We start from the raw sequence: 20,151 nt of genomic DNA on the forward strand, positions 1-20,151 counted from the left end.
GGATGTCTCTAGACTGTTCTCAGTGGTACCAGATGACAGAACAAGGAGTAATGGTCTCAAGTTGCAGTGGGGAGGTTTAGGTTGGATATTAGGAAAATCTTTTTCACTAGGAGGGTGGTGAAGCACTGGAATGGGTTACCTAGGGAGGTGGTGGAATCTACTTCCTTATAGGTTTTTAAGGTCAGGCTTGATCAAACCCTGGCTGGGATGATTTAGTTGGGAATTGGTCCTGCTTTGAGCAGGGGGTTGGACTAGATGACCTCCTGAGGTCCCTTCCAACCCTGATAGTCTAGGAGTCTATGAAAGGTGAGTGACACAGGGCAGCACAGACAAGGGGTGAGGGGAGCAGTTTTCAGAAGAGATTGGGGGAGAAAGGAAGCTAGCGAAGACTTTGAACAAAGACATTCGGCATTTCTGCTCTGGCAGCCAGTGAACCGCCCGGCCGGGTTAACGGGGTCTCTGGGGCAGGTCCCAATGTAACGCGCCGCCCGGAAGCCTAATGGCAAGTCCCTGCTGGCGCCGAGCCCGCGGCCCCGCGCAGCGCAGCCCGAGCATTCCAACAGAACAAGGCGGGATCCATTGCTCTGCGCTCGCCCCTAAAGAACCTCAGTCGACCGCCGATTCGCCGGATGCTGGAGGACGAGAGGGGGGCCGAGGCTGGTCCTCGCGACGGCAGCTGCGCGTGCGCAGCAGTCTGCGTATGCGTGTGTCCTTCTCCCCTCGCGGCACCGTGAGTCGGTGGAGACTCCACACATGCGCACTCTCTCGCGGAAGGAAGGGGGCGGTCCTGGACCATGATCCCCACCCCGCGGCACCAGCACGTGGGCTCGCACGGGCCCTTCAGCGACGTGTACGAGCCGGCCGAGGACACCTACCTGCTGCTGGACGCGCTGGAGCGGGACGCGGCCCAGATCAGAGACGCAGGGTGCGAGCTGAGGGGAGGGCAAGAACCATCGAGAGGCCGGTCAGCAGCCAATGGGAGCAGCCGCTGGTGGGGGGTGGGAGGAGTCAGGGGGCGCCGTGAGCACGTGCAGGGGGCGGGGACAGGCGGTGGCTGCTGGGGGCGGGGTCTTTGGGGTGGGGGCGGGGCTGTTGACTGGCTCTCCGTTGGTACAGTCCTGGCGCGGGCGACAGCAAAACTCCCACCGGCTTCAACAGAGCCGGGATTTCACCCTCCGCCTCTGCCTCGCTCCCATCCGCCCTCAGCGCCTGTGCCATCGACCCCTGCGCGTGCCCTGGCCGGAGACGTCCCACGTGCTGGGCGGTGCGCGCGGCGCTGTGTGAGCCTCGGATGAAGAATCCCAGAAGGACCCCAGGGGCTGTGGAGCCGCAGTGCCAGTGGGTGCCGCGGCAGAGTCGTGCTGGCCTCAGAGGCTCACGGTGACCTTCCACAGAGCCCTTCTCTCTCTAGAGGCAAGGGTCACAGTCTACTGAGCCATTTTCATCATAAGCCACACAACGGCCAGCTGGAGTGGAGATTGGTTTATCCACAGCTCGGTCTGCTGCAGTGGAAGGAAAAGAAGGGGAGCGGATTGTCCCCGTTAGGGTGACCCGCCTTTTCAAAATGCAAAACTGGGACACACGCAGGAGCCCTGAGCCTCCTCTTCTCCTGAGACCCCCCCTTTCCCGGCCATGCCAAAGCCCAGTGCTGGTAAGAGCCCTCCAGGGAGCCTGGGCTGTGGTGGGGCGCCCTGGATCCTCCACCTGTCCTCGGTGGGGGCTGGGGTACCCAAAAGCAGTCCTTGGCCTGTGTCCCTGCCCCCACTGTGGCGCACTACCAAGGGCAGGTGGAGGGTCCAGGGCTCCCCACAGCAGACCAGGCTTCCAGGATAGCTCTTACTATAGCCTGGCCAGGGCCTCAGGGGGAAGAGGAGGAGCAGGGGGTGGGGTGTTGTGAGTGGGGGGACTAAGGCCTACTTGAGAGAGAGACTAGGGTGACCAGATGTCCCGATTTTATAGGGACAGTCCCAATTTTTGGGTCTTTTTCTTATATAGGCTCCTATTACCCCCCACCCCCTGTCCCGATTTTTCACACTTGCTGTCTGGTCACCCTAAGAGAGAGAGAGACACACACACACACATACATACTGGAAAAAGAAGAACAGGAGTACTTGTGGCACCTTAGAGACTAACAAATTTATTAGAGCATAAGCTTTCGTGGACTACAGCCCACTTCTTCGGATGCATATGCATATAGTCCACGAAAGCTTATGCTCTAATAAATTTGTTAGTCTCTAAGGTGCCACAAGTACTCCTGTTCTTCTTTTTGCGGATACAGACTAAGACGGCTGCTACTCTGATACATACTGGAAAGAGGCTGGTGCTGCCCCTGAGCCCTGGGCAGGCATAGAATGATGTCACAGGGAACCCAGGATAAATGTTGTCCTGGAGTAATTTAGCCTGGCACTGGGACTTGAAATTTACATTTGGGGACTGTCCCGCTCAATTTGGGATGGGTGGTCACCCTGCTCATAGCTCCAAGTAGTTTCAGTAAATAATGTAAACATCTGCCAGGTTTCAAATTACTGTGTGGTAATTTAGTCTTTGGCGTGATGGTCAGTTTTTCCAGGAATGATGTGCCCCAAACATCATTAAACCAGTTTTACTCTGTGAGGAGTGGAATGTTTTTAATTTATTGGAATATAGAATCGGCTAGAACTTGGTTCTGTGTTGCTGCTTTTCATACTCAAAATATCTCAAAGTAAAGTGCATTGCAAGTATAATTTAAGTTGAATGGGATCCATACAATGAAATAATCTTGTTGTTTGTCTTGAAATTTCTATTATTTATACATGTCCAGAGCCAGCTCAAACAAATGTGGACCCTTTAGAATAGTCACTGGGATATGTCTACAGTGCAGCTGGGAGTGAGCCTCTGGACTCAGGCTAGTGGAGCTTGAGCTAGTGCACTAAAAATAACATGGACATTGCACCTTGGGCAGCAGCTTCTGCTCTCAAGCCCACCTGATCCCCTAGATCTGAGCTTGGGTGGCTAGCTTGAGTCTCCACTGGAACCACAAAATCCACACTGCTATTTTTACAGTGCTCACTTGAGCCCTGCTAGTGCAAGCTTGTCAACAAGTGCATTGTGTAGACATATCCTTGGGATCCCAGTTTCAGTGTGACCTGCTCCAAACTCTTATGCCATGGCTGCTTGGTGGAGGAGGTGGAGATGTGTCTAGAACTGTTGTTTTTGTGTTGGCAATGGATGCGTCCTGTTAACAGAGGGAAGGAAACCTACAATGTGCCCCAGCGGGGGCTGTGATAAATAGGAAATATTTTGATTCCTCAGGGGACACAAGTTCTCACCAGAGAGCTGTCAGTCAGCACAACGCAGATCATATGGCACACCACTTATCTTGATCTTGAGGGCAGTATGACCAGTAAACTTCATTATTAGTGGGGTCTCCAGTGGCTGCAGGTTTGACAGCGTTGCCTGATTCAGGCCTGCATATGTCCGTCCTAGATACTCTTGTGAAGCGGGTATTTTAATCACTTTGTACTAATTATTTTTATTTAAATTTAGAGTTGAGATCTCCCTTGAAGTAGGAGCTGGATCAGGTGTGGTTTCAACATTTCTGGCTTCCATTGTTGGACCCAGTGCATTGTACATGTAAGTATTATACTACCATTTTTTTAGATTGTTGCAGCTAATAATATAAGAATACTTTGCTCTTACAATATATAGTGCTTTTCATTTCAAAATGTTTTACAGTCACCAACTACGTAGAGAAGTATTATCTCCAGTTTACAAATGGATTTCTAAAGATATTTAGATTCCTATCCCTCATTGATTTCAGTGAGAGGTTAGACCCCTAAATAGCTTAGAAAATCTGGCCCTAAATTACTTGCTCAAGACCACCTATTGGTTTGGTAGTAGAGCCAGGACTAGAGTTCTGAAATTCCTTCTTCCCAGCTTGAGCTCAATCTGTAGTCATCTGTCTCTACCGTGTTTACTCATAACTTGATCCTGCAAACACTTGTCTAACTTTACTCATGTGAGTTGTTCTGTTGAGCTGAGTGAAAATACTCACATGTGTAACATTAGCACAAGAGTTTGCAGTGCTGGGCCTCACTGAGTAACTGTTATGCAGTGCCATAGTTGGAAAGGCAGTCTCATTTATAAACACTTGTTTTCACAGACAAAATCATTTTAGGCTGAATTTCTAATGTCTGTTCTGAGCCCAAATTTTGTTTAAAAGTCTGGTAAAATTCTCTTGGCCTTCTATGAGTTATCTGAGCACAAAATGTAGAAAACTTTGATATTATAGTATGTTGCATTGCTTGAGAAATAGTATGTGATAATTTAATTCAAGACAATTGTAATGCATCCACAGATGAGGACAAAGTTATAGTTATGTCTGAGCATGCAACCTTAACTTTAGCATTTCCTTAACTTTTGAGTACTTAGGCAACCTTAAAGTTTTCTTAGCATAGTGTTATTGTATGAAATTTCATACGTGTTATAGTCACAGTATGAGTAACAAGAATTGTATGTTCTTTTCAAAGCTTGGATGATTATTTAGTAAGGCTATGTGTACACTGCAAGATAGGGGTGAAAACAGTGGGTATGTATTCAGCATAGGTCAGCCATACCTCTGCTGCTGCTACCGCAGTTATGCTGCTATTTATACTTGTGCTAACTGGATGAGAGCTAGCGTGAGTATGTGTGCGTGAGCAGGGGAATCACATTCATTCATACACAAGACTTGACGTCACACCACATAATAGCATTCACATTCTTACGTTCATTTTTTAATTATATCTTGTAATGTTGATGTGACATTAATGTTTTGCTTTCAGATGTACAGATATCAACCCTATAGCAGCTTCTTGTACCTTGGAGACAGCTGTACTTAACAAAGTTCACATTCACCCAGTAATTACTGACTTGGTAAGATACAAGTTCCTATAACTGGACCTTCTGATAATTTTGCAATTCTTACAATGTACAGTGGGAGGTTTGCCTGTAATCGTTCAGATACTGTCCCTTCACGCTGAAAGAAAGACAAGGGGCAATGGATGTGTTTTAATTAGGCCACAGTTTTCTTGAGTTAACATATCTGGGATTACCCAACAATAAATTGTACAGCAGGTCATCATTATTTCCTTAATTGTTTCCTCCTACTCAGAGGGCTGCTGTCAGCCCTCCCCCTTTCTCAACCTGGTCCTAGCTAGCCTGTTGCTGGGATCCCACTACCCTCCCCTCATATGAGAGGTTAAGGGGGGGGGTGGAAAACAGGGAATGGATTAGCTCATGTTAGGAGCCCCAGCCTTCCTTCCCCAGCTACCTTATGGGATGCTTTCCTCTAAATCCACTTCCAAATCCATTTAATCCGAGAACCGTATTCCCTCTGTAACGAGCACTGGGCACATCTGTTACTAAGTGGTGACATTTTGACTTAACTTCCTCGCCTACCCCACTGGGTCCCTTATCTGCTGTGGAGAAGATGAAGAAACCTGCCCCACCTCGTCCAATCTGGTGGTGAGGAGAAAATTCCTTTCCAGCTCCAGAAGAAGAAGTTGAGTAGAGTCATGCTCACAGCAGATCATGAAGAAACTAAGTCTTACTTGGATCCCATCACTGGGAGGGTGGGTGTTGCCAGCCTGATTGCAGTGAGAGTATGTTTCTCTGGAACTGTTCAGGGTATAGTTGCCCCCAGGCACATGAAAGGACAGTGTCCCCCTTCTAACCTGGTCCAGCCACTTCCTGTTGTTCCCTGCTCTGTCCTGGTAAATTTCCCCTTCCTTCCCACTCTGCCACCCTGTTGCAAAGGGGGCCCAAATAGGGACAACAATCCTTCCAGCCAGCCAGCCTAAGAACCCAGCGCACTCAGGTGCAATTTACTGCCATATGTTAGTAAGGTACAACAGTCCTTTATGCCACAATATATAAGTATTTGTTTTATTAAATTTGTAAAGTACTCTGATGGATGGCAGTAGCTTAGACTCTGTTGCAAGCTTACAGAAAGCTAAGTAAAAACTAATCACGGCACCCACTGTTCTCTCAAAAACTCATGCAAAAAAAAAAAAAAAAAACAAATAGGCTGATGAAAAGAGGGGGACAAAACAGCTGATAAGGGATCAAACTGAATCTGAAAAGAAAATATACTTCAAATGAGACTCTAAATCAGTACAAATATAGAGCAAATACTATATAATCGGAATGGATTTGAAACTGTGAACACCTGGAGTTTTCTTATTAATGTTGTACCCATGACAGTAATGCTCTGTCAATGCACAAGTCTAAATGTTTTATTGTTATAATTCTGTTTGCTAATGATTTAAAAAACAAACTTCCAAGCGGTGCCTTATGGGAAACTAAATTTTCATCTTTTCCTCAGTAAGCTCTTTTAATTTGTAAAAAATCTTGAGAATTTAAATTTAATGAAAGGTGACAGATTGCCAATAATTAGAAACAGCTGAAATAAATGAACACTTCTTCATTTGGGAATTGGACCGTACTGAGAGACCTATATGAAGTAGTTGATGGATAGCTAACAGATGATAAACTTTTAATCACTTCTGAACTGGGATGGATATGAATCTGTAAGCTAGCTCTTTTAATTAGTATAGGTTTTTCTTTCATCCTCTTACTATTCTGTATCTCTAGTTCATGTTTTGGGACCCTGTTGTGTATTTTTTTGCAATAAACTTATATTTTTACTTGTCCCATTCTGTGGGCTGCCCTTGCACACTGAAGACAGGTTTAGTGCACTTGGACCAGGCATAGAGGCTGAGCTATTCAGAACCAAAGAGGACAATTTAATGCATTGCTGTGAATGGAAGGTGAAACAGGAATGGTCCCAACTCTACTTATTTTAGTTTATAAAAACATGAAATAATCTAACCCTTCCTATGAGGAATCACTTGCGGTATAGTCATCCTAGAGGAAGGGATGCTTGATTTGATAGAGAAATAATCTAGTTCCCTTATTGAGATAAGTTACTCAACCTTGTAATTTACCCACTTATGAAACGGATTATTATCTCACAATCAGGACGTTTTTATTATTATCTACTGAGGGATAGCTCAGTGGTTTGAGTATTGGTCTACTAAACCCAGGGTTGTGCGTTCAATCCCTGAGGGGGCCATTTAGGGAACTGGGGTAAAAATCGGTCTGGAGATTGGTCCTGCTTTGAGCAGGGGGTTGGACTAGATCTCCTAAGGTCCCTTCCAACTCTGATATTCTATGATTCCCAAATAAAGCATCTGTAATTAGCATGTATTTAAAACATTTTGCTTAGTAAGGGTCCTTGAAATGTACTTTTTCATATTGTCCATTATTGACTTTTGGTTTTGGTAACTAAAAAGATAAGAAAAATAGATGGTGGCAACATGGTCATCTTTTGGTTGGCTGGCTAAATTTATGGGAAATTGCACAGATTTGTGTTTTACTAAATGTTTACCTTGTACTCCTGTCATACAGAAAATAACAAAGAAGTATCTTAGTTAACAGTCTGTTTTGGCTTACGTCATTTTAAATAAGTCAGGTTTCCATAGCTAAGTACAGGACACTTTCTATATCTCAATAGTAGCAGCTGTGTTAGTCTGTATCCGCAAAAAGAACAGGAGTACTGGTGGCACCTTAGAGACTAAGAAATTTATTTGAGCAAAACTCACGAAAGCTTATGCTCAAATAAATTTGTTAGTCTCTAAGGTGCCACAAGTACTCCTGTTCTTTATATCTCAATAGTGAGATAGTTTGTAAACCTATTAATTTTCTTCCTGTCTTGATAATGATTGATTATATTCAAAGCTTAATCTCTCATTTTAGTCCCATATATGACAAATCTGCAGTCTCTCAATACCTATTGTATAATGAGAAGTGGAAATGTGCGTTCCTGCTGTAAATAAAAAATGTAGCTAATAAAAGAACTGCCTAAGTAAAACTAACTTGTTTCCTACCTCAATTTCATCTCTAGGTCACGGGATTGTTACCAAGATTAAGTGGGAAAGTTGATCTACTACTATTTAATCCACCGTATGTGGTAACCCCTTCTGAAGAGGTAGGGATCACTGAGATTTGAGGAGATGCACTTAAAAAAAAAAAAAAGTATGCAGCTCAGTGGATATGAAAAATTATTAATTTCTGATATGATAAATTGGTTGGTAATGTCCAGTTGTCAGACTACTGTGTCCTGAATTGCAGTTCTTTGAAAAAGTAGTGAGGGGTCATGTGAAGCCAATGGTGATAACAGAACTGTTTGCAGTAAATATGAATCACTCACCTTACTGCACTTTCTGCATAAGAGATAAAGGACACTAGTGACCACTGTTCCACAAAATATTGCTCCATCCTTGCCGGGGCAATTCTGTAAATCCATGTCTACACAGGGATACTTAGGAATCACTAAAGGTATGAAGTCAGGGCGCATAAATTAAAGAATGCTTAATCCCCCATGTTAATGCTCTTATTCAGGAGTAAAGTGGTTTTAGTTCTCTACCTTTGATTAAGGGTTTGTCTACACTTAAGATACTGCAGTGGGGTAGCTGCACTGATGCAGGTGCACTGCTGTAGCACTTCAGTGAAGATGCTACCTACACCAATAGGAGGGCTTCTCCCATTGGCATAGGTACCCCAAGAGGCGGTAGCTATGTCAACAGGAGAAGCACTCCCATCGACATAATGCTGTCTATCCCGGGGGTTAGGTCAGTATAACTACATCGCTCAGGTGTGTGGATTTTCCACGACCCTTGAACGATGTAGTTATACTGACATAAATTGCTAGTGTAGACAAAGTTACAATGAACTAATTCCACTTCATTCCTGTATGAGAGATCCACTTAGAGGTTTAATCATGCTTTAAATTATGTGCATTGACTTTACACCTTTAGTTGATTTGCCTTAGCTTTCCTGATTATCTGCATGTAGACAAGCCCTAAGAGATTTTCCTTTAGATCTGTCAGATATTTCCCATTGGAATGGTTTTCTGGTGGAAAATGCCTTTTTCACAAAATCAGAATTTTCAGGGATGAGTGTCTTGGCTCTCCCCTCCTATGGCAGCCTGCCCAAAGGCTCTTTCTGCCTGCAGGGAGAAACAGAAATTGACCAGAGCCATCCAGATGGGCAGTTGGCAAGCTGAAAAATTCTGTTTTAGTTCTCCCAAAATGGAATTTTTCAGAATTTCTGGCTTGTGAAAAATCTTGAGCTGTTTACTTTTTTGTCCAAAATTGGGACTAAATTTTTCCAAAACCTCAACATTTTCTATGGGACAGAAATTCCTTTTTCTGGGCTGCTCTAATTTTTGTCTTTCATTTGTATTCTTCAGGACTCTCGAGGCATGTCTACACTGCAGTAAAACATGAACAGGTGGCCCATGTCAGCTGACTTGGGTCGCAGGGCTCAAGCTGCCAGGCTGTAAAGTGGAGTGGATAAAGCCGAGAAGGGGGAGGTTCCAAGAGCCCAGGCTCCCGCCTGAATCCAAACATCTACACTGCAGTTTTATAGCCCTGCATCCTGAGCCCCCCGAGCCCAAGCCAGCGGACGTGGGCCAGCCGCAAGTGTTTTATTGCAATGTAGACATAGCCTTGGTGGAATTTATGTGAATACTTTCCGTATGTATCTAGAGGAAAGTATATGCTTTGAATGACCTCTCGAGGTCCCTTCCAGTCCTATAATCTATGATAATCTATGAATGTTACAAAACATTTCCAAACAGCGTCAACAAAGACCTTCTTTAAATCCAAACAGAGCTCATCTATTTGGAGGATAAGTCTGAAATTTGACTTGTGTGCTGCATGAACTAAACTGCCATGTAGCAATTCTACGATTGAAATTATTTTAATTAAATAAGCTGCTTAGGATAGGGACTGTGGTGATGCTCTTCCTAAAGTGTCATGAACATATATAGCACTCTATAGTCGTATGTAAACCATTAGTAAAAAAATTCATCTTCCTTTAATTTCTCCTAGGTAGAAAGCCATGGAATAGAGGCAGCCTGGGCTGGAGGCAAAAATGGCAGAGAAGTAATGGATAGGCTTTTTCCTTTAGTGCCAGACCTGCTTTCAACAGGAGGATTATTCTATTTAGTTACAATTAAAGAGAACAACCCAGGTAATAGAATCCTTCTGTTTGCTAAACTATATGTTACTAATGCGTACATGAAAACTATGAGCACAAGACTAAGGTGCTATAGCTAATCAGACATTGCCACTATTACGCAAGAATGGGAAACTTTGAATTGAGTAATATCTCAGAGAAATGAGATGGCCTGCATGTGGCAGTAGCAAGTCACACTTGGTTAATAACATTTATTAGTGTGGAAGCACTTTGGGCTAGATTCACAGGGAGGACTTGGTTGAGCATTGCAGCACCCAACTTTTAGGCACCCTTCTGCTAAGTTAGATTCATGATCCCAAGTTAGGCAGTCAGGTTCCCAATACAATGCACTGTGAGACTTAGGTGCCTAAAAAAGATTCACAGAAGTCAGTATGCTAAACCAGCCAATAGGAAATGACAAGGAGAGGGGTGTGGGCTAAGCCCTGTCTCTCAAAGGAGTTACGTGCCTAACTCTGGCCTTGATGGAGGCACCTCCCTCTACTTGGAATTCATAGTAGTGAACCCTCTCCTGGAGTTGGGTACCTAAGCCAGGTCATCCCTTTTTGAAGAAAAATCAGGGTAGTGCCTCCTTGCATGCCCAATAATCCAGTGGTTAGAGTATCACCCAGGATGTTGGAGGCACCGGTTCAAATCCCCACTCTGCTGGATTGGGAGCAGGGACTTGAACATGGGTGTCTCACTTCCCAGCTGAGTGCCCTAACCACTGGACTTTAGAGATTCTCTCTTTTTCAATGAATAGTTAACTATTTTATACAAAGTGGAGAGGAGAGGAGGAGAGACTGAGAGAAGCCCACCCCAGACTAGCCCATTGCCCAACAGTTAAGGGACTGATGTGGGAAACCCACATTCAATTCCCTATTCCACTGTAGGCAGAGTGGGGATTTGAACCCAGGTTTCCCACATCCTGTGTGAGTACTCTAACTATTGGGAGAAAAGTGTGTGGAAAGGGCAGCACTGCCTCTTCCTCAACTGTGTCTTGTGCAGGGCCCAATCAAGTAGATGTGCTCTATGGCAGCCTCTGAGCATGAGTACTGGATTATGCTCTGTAGACGAGCTAAGTGAGGGAATGCTTTCTTTGAGAATCCTGCTCCGACTTAGGCATGAGTTAGGTGCCAAGCTGCTTGGTGGTGTCAGGGCTGAGGCAGCTAAGTATGTGCCCACTGGCTGAAATTTAGGCACCTTGGGGACTTCACTAGTGAACACTGAGGTGCCTAGGGACTTTAGGCTACTACAAGGTTAGGTGGCAGCTGAGCCGGGGTATGAGGTTCTAAATTTGTGCTTAGACACTTTACATGACAGCTCCACTTGTGAATCCTACCCTTTCTGGCGGTTTTTACTGTAGGGTTTTCAAATTAATTTGTGTGCTGTATACACATCCTTCTATCAGAGCTTCTGCCTTTATAAAACCTTTCATAAAACCTTCTTTGTTCAAGCCACTACTTACTTAGTATATACAGGAAAAAATACTGTCCATTACAACACTGACCCAAGTAGTATGGGAAATATGGGTTTCATCTGCTAAAGTGAAACACTGAAGTGTAGAATTACTCCAGGGCACTCCCACGTTTGAACATTTTCAGACAGGGCTCAAATATCAGATTTGCAATTGTACTCTGCAGGAATTTTACCAAAAAAACCCCCCCAATTTTTCCCCTACTGTTACTCACACCTTCTTGTCAGCTGTTTGAAATGGGCCATCCTGATTATCACTACAAAAGTTTTTTTTTCTCCTGCTGATAATAGCCCACCTTAATTGATTAGTCTCATTATAGCTGGTATAGCAACGCCCATTTTTTCATGTTCTCTGTTTATATATATATATATATATAATCTTCCTACTGTATTTTCCACTGCACGCATCCCATGAAGTGGGTTTTAGCCCACGAAAGCTTATGTCCAGATAAATTTGTTAGTCTCTAAGGTGCCACAAGTACTCCTCGTCCTTTTTATTAAGTACTTGAAACCTGAGTACAGTGCTGAAACTTTTTTTAATTGAAGCAGTTAGTTAAGATAGGAATATTAAATCATTATACTATGATTCTAACTAATTTGCAGTTTCAGTATAACTGCACTTAACTCATTTTGGATTTTGTGTTAATATATAGAATATTAAAAGCATACACGCACTTAAACTTTGAGCACACTTTTTAATCTTAAACTTATTTACCCATTCAATTAAGTACTTAGTATATTTTTCAGGGACATTAAAATCCAACATTTCCACTAGTAGAAAGCCAAGTTCATTTGGTTTTGTTGGATGACTGCTTTAAAAATTGTTCTAATCACCTAAAGGAGCATGATGGATATTTTATGAGCCTATGTAACCTTTTGTTTTGTAATTTGCTTTTAGCAAATAAATTAGTTTAAGACAGAATGGGCTTTTTAGGTGGTGATTAACACAAACTGAACTGTAATGCTGTACACTTTTAATTACAGATGAAATTTTGGAAACAATGAAGAAATACGGTTTAAGAGGTACTAGAGTACTTTCTAGACAAGCAGGAAGAGAAACTCTCACAATTCTCAAATTCAGCAAGTCCTGATGACTGCTCTTAAATCTTTAAACATCTTCAGCAGTGGAAGTTAAACACAAATGGTGTTACAATGGTCAGGCTATTTTGTGACTATGAACTAGAACAACAGATTTTGAAAAAAAATTATCCTGTCTCCTGACCTTTACAGGAAAATTAGCAAAACTTTCATTGTTCCCTTAACCTGGCCATCAACCCACTGTGATCTGTAATGAGGGAGGGGGCAGTTGTTTCTGGACTTGGTTTTCTATGTAGCATAGTGGAACTGTAGCTGAAATGTAAACTTTAAAATGGACAGTCACACTTTAAAATGAGGAAATTCACTGATATGTATTTTGTTTTATAACTGGAATATTTTTATGTGATCATACATTTAATAATTGTTAACCTTTGTCATTCATTATGGGTTCTCAAAACAGTGTTCTTGCTTTAGTACTTTGTCTTGTCTTATGGTACTTATTCTGTAGAGATATCTGGTTTAAACTAGTACATAAGAAGCCACTGATCTTGAGGTTAGTGGCCTCAGTCTTATATTTTGCATTTGTTGCACAATCACCAAAAGCCTAGTGCATAGAAACTAATTTTGCTTCCATAGTCGGAACACTCTTGATCTTATCTTGCTACTGTATTATTGCTATGAATATTCCAACAGATGTACCCAATATGGAGTTCTGCTATATGTCATCCAGGGTCTTTAAGCTAAATAGTATGGGTTAATAAACCATGTAAAAAGTTCAGTTCAATTCAGTTTAATCAATTTTACAAAATTATTTTAGGGTAGAGACTTTTTTTAGACTATAAAAAGGAAGGTTTAGTTAAAAAGTATTTTCAGTAGAGCCTAGCTGTCACAGTATAGAAAACTAACAAGTGACAGTTCTTTATGAAGCACGTCCATATATGACTATGGTATGATACCATTCTTATACTAACGCACCATAAAATGTATGGGATGGAGACTTGTATGGTCTGATTATCTCCCTATATTTAAGCTTCTTCATTTTCAGTTGAAACCGATTTTTACGGAAAAATTCCTGGATTTACAAAAAGTATTACTCGTTTTTTTTTCTGATTTTCACCCTATTTTTGTATCATTCAAATATATAAAAAATAACTTGCTTTATTGGAAAATACATAAGGCTATGTATTAGTCAAGAAGATACACACAATAAACAAACAGGGGCACACGCAAGCTCTGAAGTTTGTGTGCATCTGAACGTACTGATGAATCTCACGTCCACCACATACACATTGCAAGCTGTTAGCAGATAACGGTTTAAAGATTTGACACACTAAAATGGGAAGAAAAAAAATCTATATCAGAATACATTTCAGAACACAAGGAAGTATTTGAAAGTTTTTAAAAAAACAAAAACAGGAGAAAAGGATGAAGTTGAGGGTATGCGCTGCAAATGCTGTGGCCCAGTTATTAAAAGTAAATATTTATAGGCTAATAATTCCAAGTCTACAACAGTAAACTGTTTATTTAAATGAAAAATTTTATTGTTTTCTTAAACTCACAGGTGGCATTGTGTTTTGAGTTCTGTTTTAGTTCTGCTGCAAACCACATTGATGAACGAAATTCAAAGCATTAATATACTGAATACTTTTTTCCCCTGACTTTCTGTCCACCACAATAAACCCCATTATTTACCCAGAAAAGTTATTAATAGTTTTTTGCGCTGATTTTTCACTTGCTTGTGTTTTTGTGGTAATACTTAGTTGCCAGGAAAAATTAAATAAAATAAAAACTGAAAACAAAGGGCTCTACTTATATTATATATTCAAGAATAGCAAGTTTTCTAGTCAATAATTTCCTTTCTGCTAGCGGAGTCTCCCACAATTCTGAGAAGTATGGGCTATTCCTCTCCTGCCTGCAGTTCAATGCTATAATGCTGCTCTTACTGATCAAGCTCCCATCTCCAGCTTGCACCAAACTATTTATTCCAAATGTGTATAAAAACTCATAGAATGATGAGTAACAACAGTTTCAATGCCAGCCAGTAAACCTATGTTCAGTAGGCTAAGTGGTCGACAAACTGTAGATATAAAAATTTAATTTTGTCCCTTTGTTACAAAGCCATCCAGAGAGGGTATAATAATGGGAGACACTACTAGCAGAAATGAAATTATTGGGTAAGAAAGGAAGGGGTAAGGTAGTAGAATGAGAGAGAGAGAAAGTCCTCCCCCAAAATTAATGATCAAAATGGCAAATTATTTCTGGATCACTGCATATAGTAAAAGAGGCCACCTTATAATGTCTAATCAAGGTTTTAATTGGAGACTATGTTGTTGCTCAGCAGATACCCTCAGTGGAAGCACAGTCTCTCTGTGCGAATGAAGATCCTGTGGAATGTGCCTTGATTCCATCAGGAACAGGTTTACTTGATGCCTTGTATGCCTCTACAATACATAACTTGATCCTTCTGGCTAAAGACAGTTTGGAGACCTGTCGCCCTTTGGACTTTGGGTGAAAGTAGACAAACAAGGGGCCTGATCTTGTTGATTCATAGCACTCAAGATAGATCTTTTGTGCTCTGCAAATATCCAAATTATGCCACAGATTTTCTGTAGGCTGCTGTGGGTTTGGATGGGAGGTCAACCTCCTGTGAGTCATGGGAAGGTAAGTTTACTTTTGGCAAGCAAGGCTCTGGGGTCCTGAACACCACCTCATCATCATGGAACATACACCAATGTTCATTCATGGATAATGCTGCTAACTCCGAGGCTCATCTCAGACATGATAGCAACCAAATACAGGTTTTGATGTATAGGTACAATGGTGTGACCAGTGTCAATGGTTCAAAAGGTTGAGTAGTCAGGGCTTTCAGCACTAGTGGTCGGTCCCATTTAGGAAATATTGGTCTGATTGCAGCTCTGGCCAGTTGACTGCTCGGAGAAATCTGGATACTTGAGGATTGTCTGCCAAGGAACCCAAGGACACTGCGTGTAAGATCCTACTTATGGTTGACACCTGGCGTGCTATGGTGCTGGGCTGGAATCCCTTGTCTATGCTGTCCTGAAGAAAGTCCAGAATAGCTGGGACATCAGGTCCCTGGGGGTTTTGTTGTTTTCCTGACACTACTACCTCCTGTACAGATGGAGGAGTAAGCCTTTAGTATTGAAATCTGTGTGGAGGAGAGGAGTCTCGCAATCACTTTGGTGGGTAGTCCAAACATGATTGTTTCCTTCTCAATAGCCATGCTGTCAGTTGTGAACTGTCTGCATCTGGATAGAGATGAGGACCGTAATGAAGGATATCCGGTCTCTCTGATGAATGCAGTGTGGGGATCCTAATGCCAAGTCTACCAGATCTGAAAACCATGGTCTCCTTGGCCAGTGTGGAGCTAAAACTGTCACCATTGCTTCTGCTCACTTTATATTCTGAATCATCTTTCCAAGTAGTGGGAAGTGGCGGGAATGCGTAAAGCAGGTTATGTAGCCATCTGTAAGAGAGTATCCATCCCCAGCAACCTGGCATTTGCTTCCTTTGGTGAAGTACTTCAACAGCTTTCTGTTTTTGCAACTGGGAAACAGGTCAACTGCTTGGATGCTGCGTTTGTCAGTTCAGATTGAAGTTTTCCTGGTTGAAACAACGTTCTGAGTTGTTGACTGTGCATCTGCTGAGCCAGTCTGCCTCCAGGTTCAATTGTCCCTTTGTGTATATTGCTCTTACGGAAAAGTTTTTTTTCTGCCCCTTCCATTATCTACATTGCATATATGAGTAGAATTGAGCTCCAACTTCTCCCTTGGTTGTTAAGATATGCCACAGTGATAATGTCATCTGACTATAGATCAAAATGTAGATGCCCTTGAGGTGGCTCTGAAAACTTTATAGGGCTAGCTTGACATCTCTGAGCTCCTGGAAATTGATGCTCTGATTCCTTTCTATGGAGCTCCAAGTGCCTTGTGCTGTTCTGTGTCCCAGATAGGTATATTGCCATATATTATTATAAGTCCATCTCATAGAACTGGAAGGGACCCCAAAAGGTCATCAAGTCCAGCCCCCTGTCTTCACTAGCAGGACCAAGTACTGATTTTTGCCCGAGATCCCTAAGTGACCCCCTCAAGGATTGAACTCACAACCCTGGGTTTAGCAGGCCAATGCTCAAATCACTGAGCTATCCCTCCTCCTCATTTGGCATGAGTACCCATGGGTCTGGAAGGTACATGAGTAAACTCTTTCAGATGTTCCTTGGGATTACCCACCATCTGAGGGAGTCCAGTACCTGGCTTGGGACCCACACCTGATCCTGCATTCCAGTGAATGGTTCCATACTGCCAGGAGACACCTGATGTGGGATCTTGCCCAAGGAGTAATTATTATATGTGAAAACAGCAGGCCCAGTATATGCAGATACTGAGCTATAGCTGACCTTGTGTTTCTTATCAACATACTGTATATGTTAAGTTCTGTATTTTCTGGAATCTGTCCACTGATAGGTAGACTTTTGCTATAGAAGTGCCTGTGTCCACTCCCAATTGAGCTATCCTTGTGGTATTTCATTGATGTTTATCATGAAACTGATCTTAAAGCAGTCTGTGTCTGGATTGTGGTCCTGTGAGTGGCTACTTTGGACAGAGCTTTGATCAAAATGTCATCCAGGAACGGAATCAAGTGAGTGCCCCAAGTCTAGCTATGCCCACCACCAGCACCTTGGTAAAGACAAGGACAAATGGCAGAGTTTTGTGTTGGTAGTAGTCTGTCGTCTTCTTTTTCATCTTTACCTTGTCCCATCAATTGGGGTCAGCAGCTCTTGTTCTTTGCGAGCACTTTTGTCAAGTGCGTTTTCCAACCTGATGCCAGCCTTCCTGTCCTCCTTCAACGTCTCAAACCACGTTTTTCTAGGTCTTCCTTGTGGTCTTTCTCCTGTGACTACGTGGTCTTGTACTCTCTGGCCAACATATCTCAGATCTAGTCTCAAATTACCCAGAGATCTCAGTTGATACTCCCTCAGCTTTTCTGTGATGGGGGCTATCTGAATCATGCCTCATGCTGTTTCATTGCATAGCCTATCAGCTCTCCTTTTACCCAGCATGCAACTGAGCATTCTCATTTTGGCAGTGTGAAGTAGTTTTTGCTTCTCTCTGCATTGGCCAACATTCCCACCCATACATCATGGAGAAGGCTGCATGTCAGTCACGGATTCTGTGACTTTCCATGACTTCTGCAGCAGCCAGTGTGGCTGGCTCCGGGGCTGCCTGAGCAGATCAGGCAGCCCCTGGGCCAGCCGCACCAGTGGCTGCTGGGGTAGTTTGGGTGTGGGAGGGAGCTCAGGGCTGGGATCCGGGGTGGTGCTTACCTCGGGGGGCTCCCCAGAAGTGGCCTGCATGTCTCTGCAGCTCCTAGGTAGATGGGCCAGGGGGCTCTCCGTGCTGCACCCACCGCACAAGTGCTGCCCCCACAGCTCCCATTCGCTGTGGTTCCCGGCCAAGGGGAGATGTGGAGCTGGAGCTCATGGCGGGGGCAGTGTGTGGCGCCCCCCCGGCCTTCTCTCCTCGTGGGAGCTGCAGGGACACGCAGAGCCAGGAAGGGAGTCTGGCAGCCCCACCAACCCTCTCCCCCCAGTACTAGTAGGGGTCCTGGGCCACATGCTGTCCACCCCTCTCCTCTCCAGCACCAGCGGGGGTCCTGCGCCATCCCCCCCAGCGCCCCCAGATCACCCTCCCCAGAGCACCCCCGTCCCTCCCGCCCACATTTTAGTTAGGGATATATAGTATGTCATGGACAGGTCAAGGGCTGTGAATTTTTGTTTACTGCTCGTGACCTGTCCATGACTTTTACTAAAAATACCAGTGACTAAAACATATCCTTAATCATGGAGCTCCTAATCGTGATCTTATACACATTGCTATTTCATTTACTTGGCATATTCTGATCAGAGCAAATTGCATCAGCTCCATCCATTTACAGCAAATGCTCTTCATGCAGCTCCTAACATCTGCATCCACATTCCCATCACGGCTCAACACTGAATGGAGGTATTTGAATTGTTGTACAGACTTTCTCTATACCATCTAATTTTACTGGTTTTTCGTTGTTCCTCTCAGTGAAGTATCTCAGAGTATTCCATTTGTTTGTGCCATATGCAAATCTCAGTAGACGGCAATAGCACGTACATATAGCTATGTGTAGATCATCTGCTAGGTCTTCTGGGGCAAGGAAGTTCCGCCAAAGTTAGGGTTTCCATTTGGAATCTTGTTTTCTTCATCTATTTGTTGAGATGTTTGAGGTCCAGGACAGTTCTGAAATCCTCTGCCATGCTCTATATGCTTCTGGATGATGAAGTATATGGAGTATAGCCTTAAGAACCTCTCTTCTCAGGGTACCTTTTACATTGCTCCTAGGGCTAGGAGGTGTGAGATTTCACTTCACGCCAGTTCACATTTGATGGTTGCTTGAGATGAGGGATTGGATGAAGAAAGAGGTGAGGCCCTTAGTTCCAGTGAGCAGCTGCAACACACTACCTCTCTCATATCACCCACTTGTCTGTGTTCGATAGAGACCCCCGAGTTGTGGGGAAATTCTGCTTCCTAGATTCAGATCTGGGCAGAGGCACATTCATTCGTTGTCATACCAAAACCTGAGAGGTGGCTAGCACTTGGTCTGCAGTTCCAGGGTTTTTTCCTGGTGAACTGCTGTCTTTCCCCTGGTATTTTTGTGAGTATGGACAAAACAGGAGAATTTCTGTCTGTTGCTGGGCTTGTTGTCCCTTCTCAAGGCACTATGTGGGAAGTGGAAGGGTGGAACTGGTCCTTTTTGGTAGTGTTTTCTACTACTACGTTATCCAATTTTTCCCCAAACAGCAGTGTCTCTGAATTTAGATGAGCACAGGATTTGTTTGGAAGGTGCATCTATGGGCATAGACAGATATAGCACCCAGCTGTTAAGCTTGCTGCCATGACATTGGCTGAGAATCTCATTGCATCCATTGATGCATCTGCCAAAAAGACTGGATCTAGGGTTCTTTTCTAACAGTAAGCTGGAAGTCATAATGGTCCTTTGTCTTCCCTGGCCTTATAGTTATACAGCCAGGACAGCATGGCTCTTACAAAACAGGCAGTGGCCTAGGACACTCCAAGGTCTACCAAGAAGCCTTGAAATACCTTCTGTGGCTGACTTCTGCCTATCTATCATTTATATCTTCAGGAAAGAAATCCCTTTTGGATGGGATTATCATATACTTTTGCTAATGATGCTAGCACAGCATTGATCGTTGGTATATCTGTGATGGCAGTTTTTGGTTCTTGCAACTTATAGTAGCTAAGTACATACCTGCTTATGCGCTTACCCTTGTCAAGGGTTTCCTATTCCTCCTTGATCACATCTTCTAAGGATGGGTGCAGTAGGATTGCTGGCTCAGGCAGTGATTTGGAAAGAAGATATTTGTCCTCAGACTTGTCCTCAGGTGCTTGTTCCAGAGTTGGATCTGGATGGCATATGCAACCTTTCTGCACGTGTTGTCAAACTTATCAAGGGAAAAAAACCTTTGCTGCTTTTTTTCTAAGCCCTTCTCAGAGCCTGAATCTGAGAGCGCTCTTTCCACAGTAGAGATAGTGA

At 43.5% G+C, this 20,151-nt stretch overlaps 1 protein-coding gene and 1 long non-coding RNA gene across 9 annotated transcripts in view; one reads left to right on the forward strand and one right to left on the reverse strand.

Annotated features, from left to right (window-relative positions):
- Positions 1 to 1,012, reverse strand: part of LOC101931248 (uncharacterized) — a 153,377-nt gene extending 152,365 nt beyond the window's left edge. For all 5 annotated transcript variants that reach the window (XR_010594563.1, XR_010594565.1, XR_010594562.1 and 2 more), the window contains exon 1: positions 876 to 1,012. This is a non-coding gene — a long non-coding RNA (uncharacterized LOC101931248). The remainder of the gene's footprint in view (positions 1 to 875) is intronic.
- Positions 293 to 14,252, forward strand: N6AMT1 (N-6 adenine-specific DNA methyltransferase 1). Of its 4 annotated transcripts, none has more exons than XM_065576716.1 (6): positions 293 to 925; positions 3,526 to 3,612; positions 4,803 to 4,893; positions 7,925 to 8,008; positions 9,915 to 10,056; positions 12,499 to 14,252. In XM_065576716.1, exons 1-6 carry the CDS (start codon positions 795 to 797, stop codon positions 12,603 to 12,605), a joined length of 642 nt encoding a protein of 213 aa, XP_065432788.1. In that variant the 5' UTR covers positions 293 to 794; the 3' UTR covers positions 12,606 to 14,252. The 4 variants fall into 4 exon arrangements, with proteins under 4 accessions (XP_065432788.1, XP_065432777.1, XP_065432796.1 ...); XM_065576705.1 differs by having other exon boundaries at positions 342 to 964; XM_065576724.1 differs by lacking the exon at positions 293 to 925 and adding an exon at positions 1,138 to 1,380.
- The last annotated feature ends 5,899 nt before the right edge of the window (positions 14,253 to 20,151 follow it).

The sequence above is a fragment of the Chrysemys picta genome, chromosome 1, assembly GCF_011386835.1.
Source record: "Chrysemys picta bellii isolate R12L10 chromosome 1, ASM1138683v2, whole genome shotgun sequence".
In the NCBI taxonomy this organism is placed as follows: Eukaryota; Metazoa; Chordata; order Testudines; family Emydidae; genus Chrysemys; species Chrysemys picta.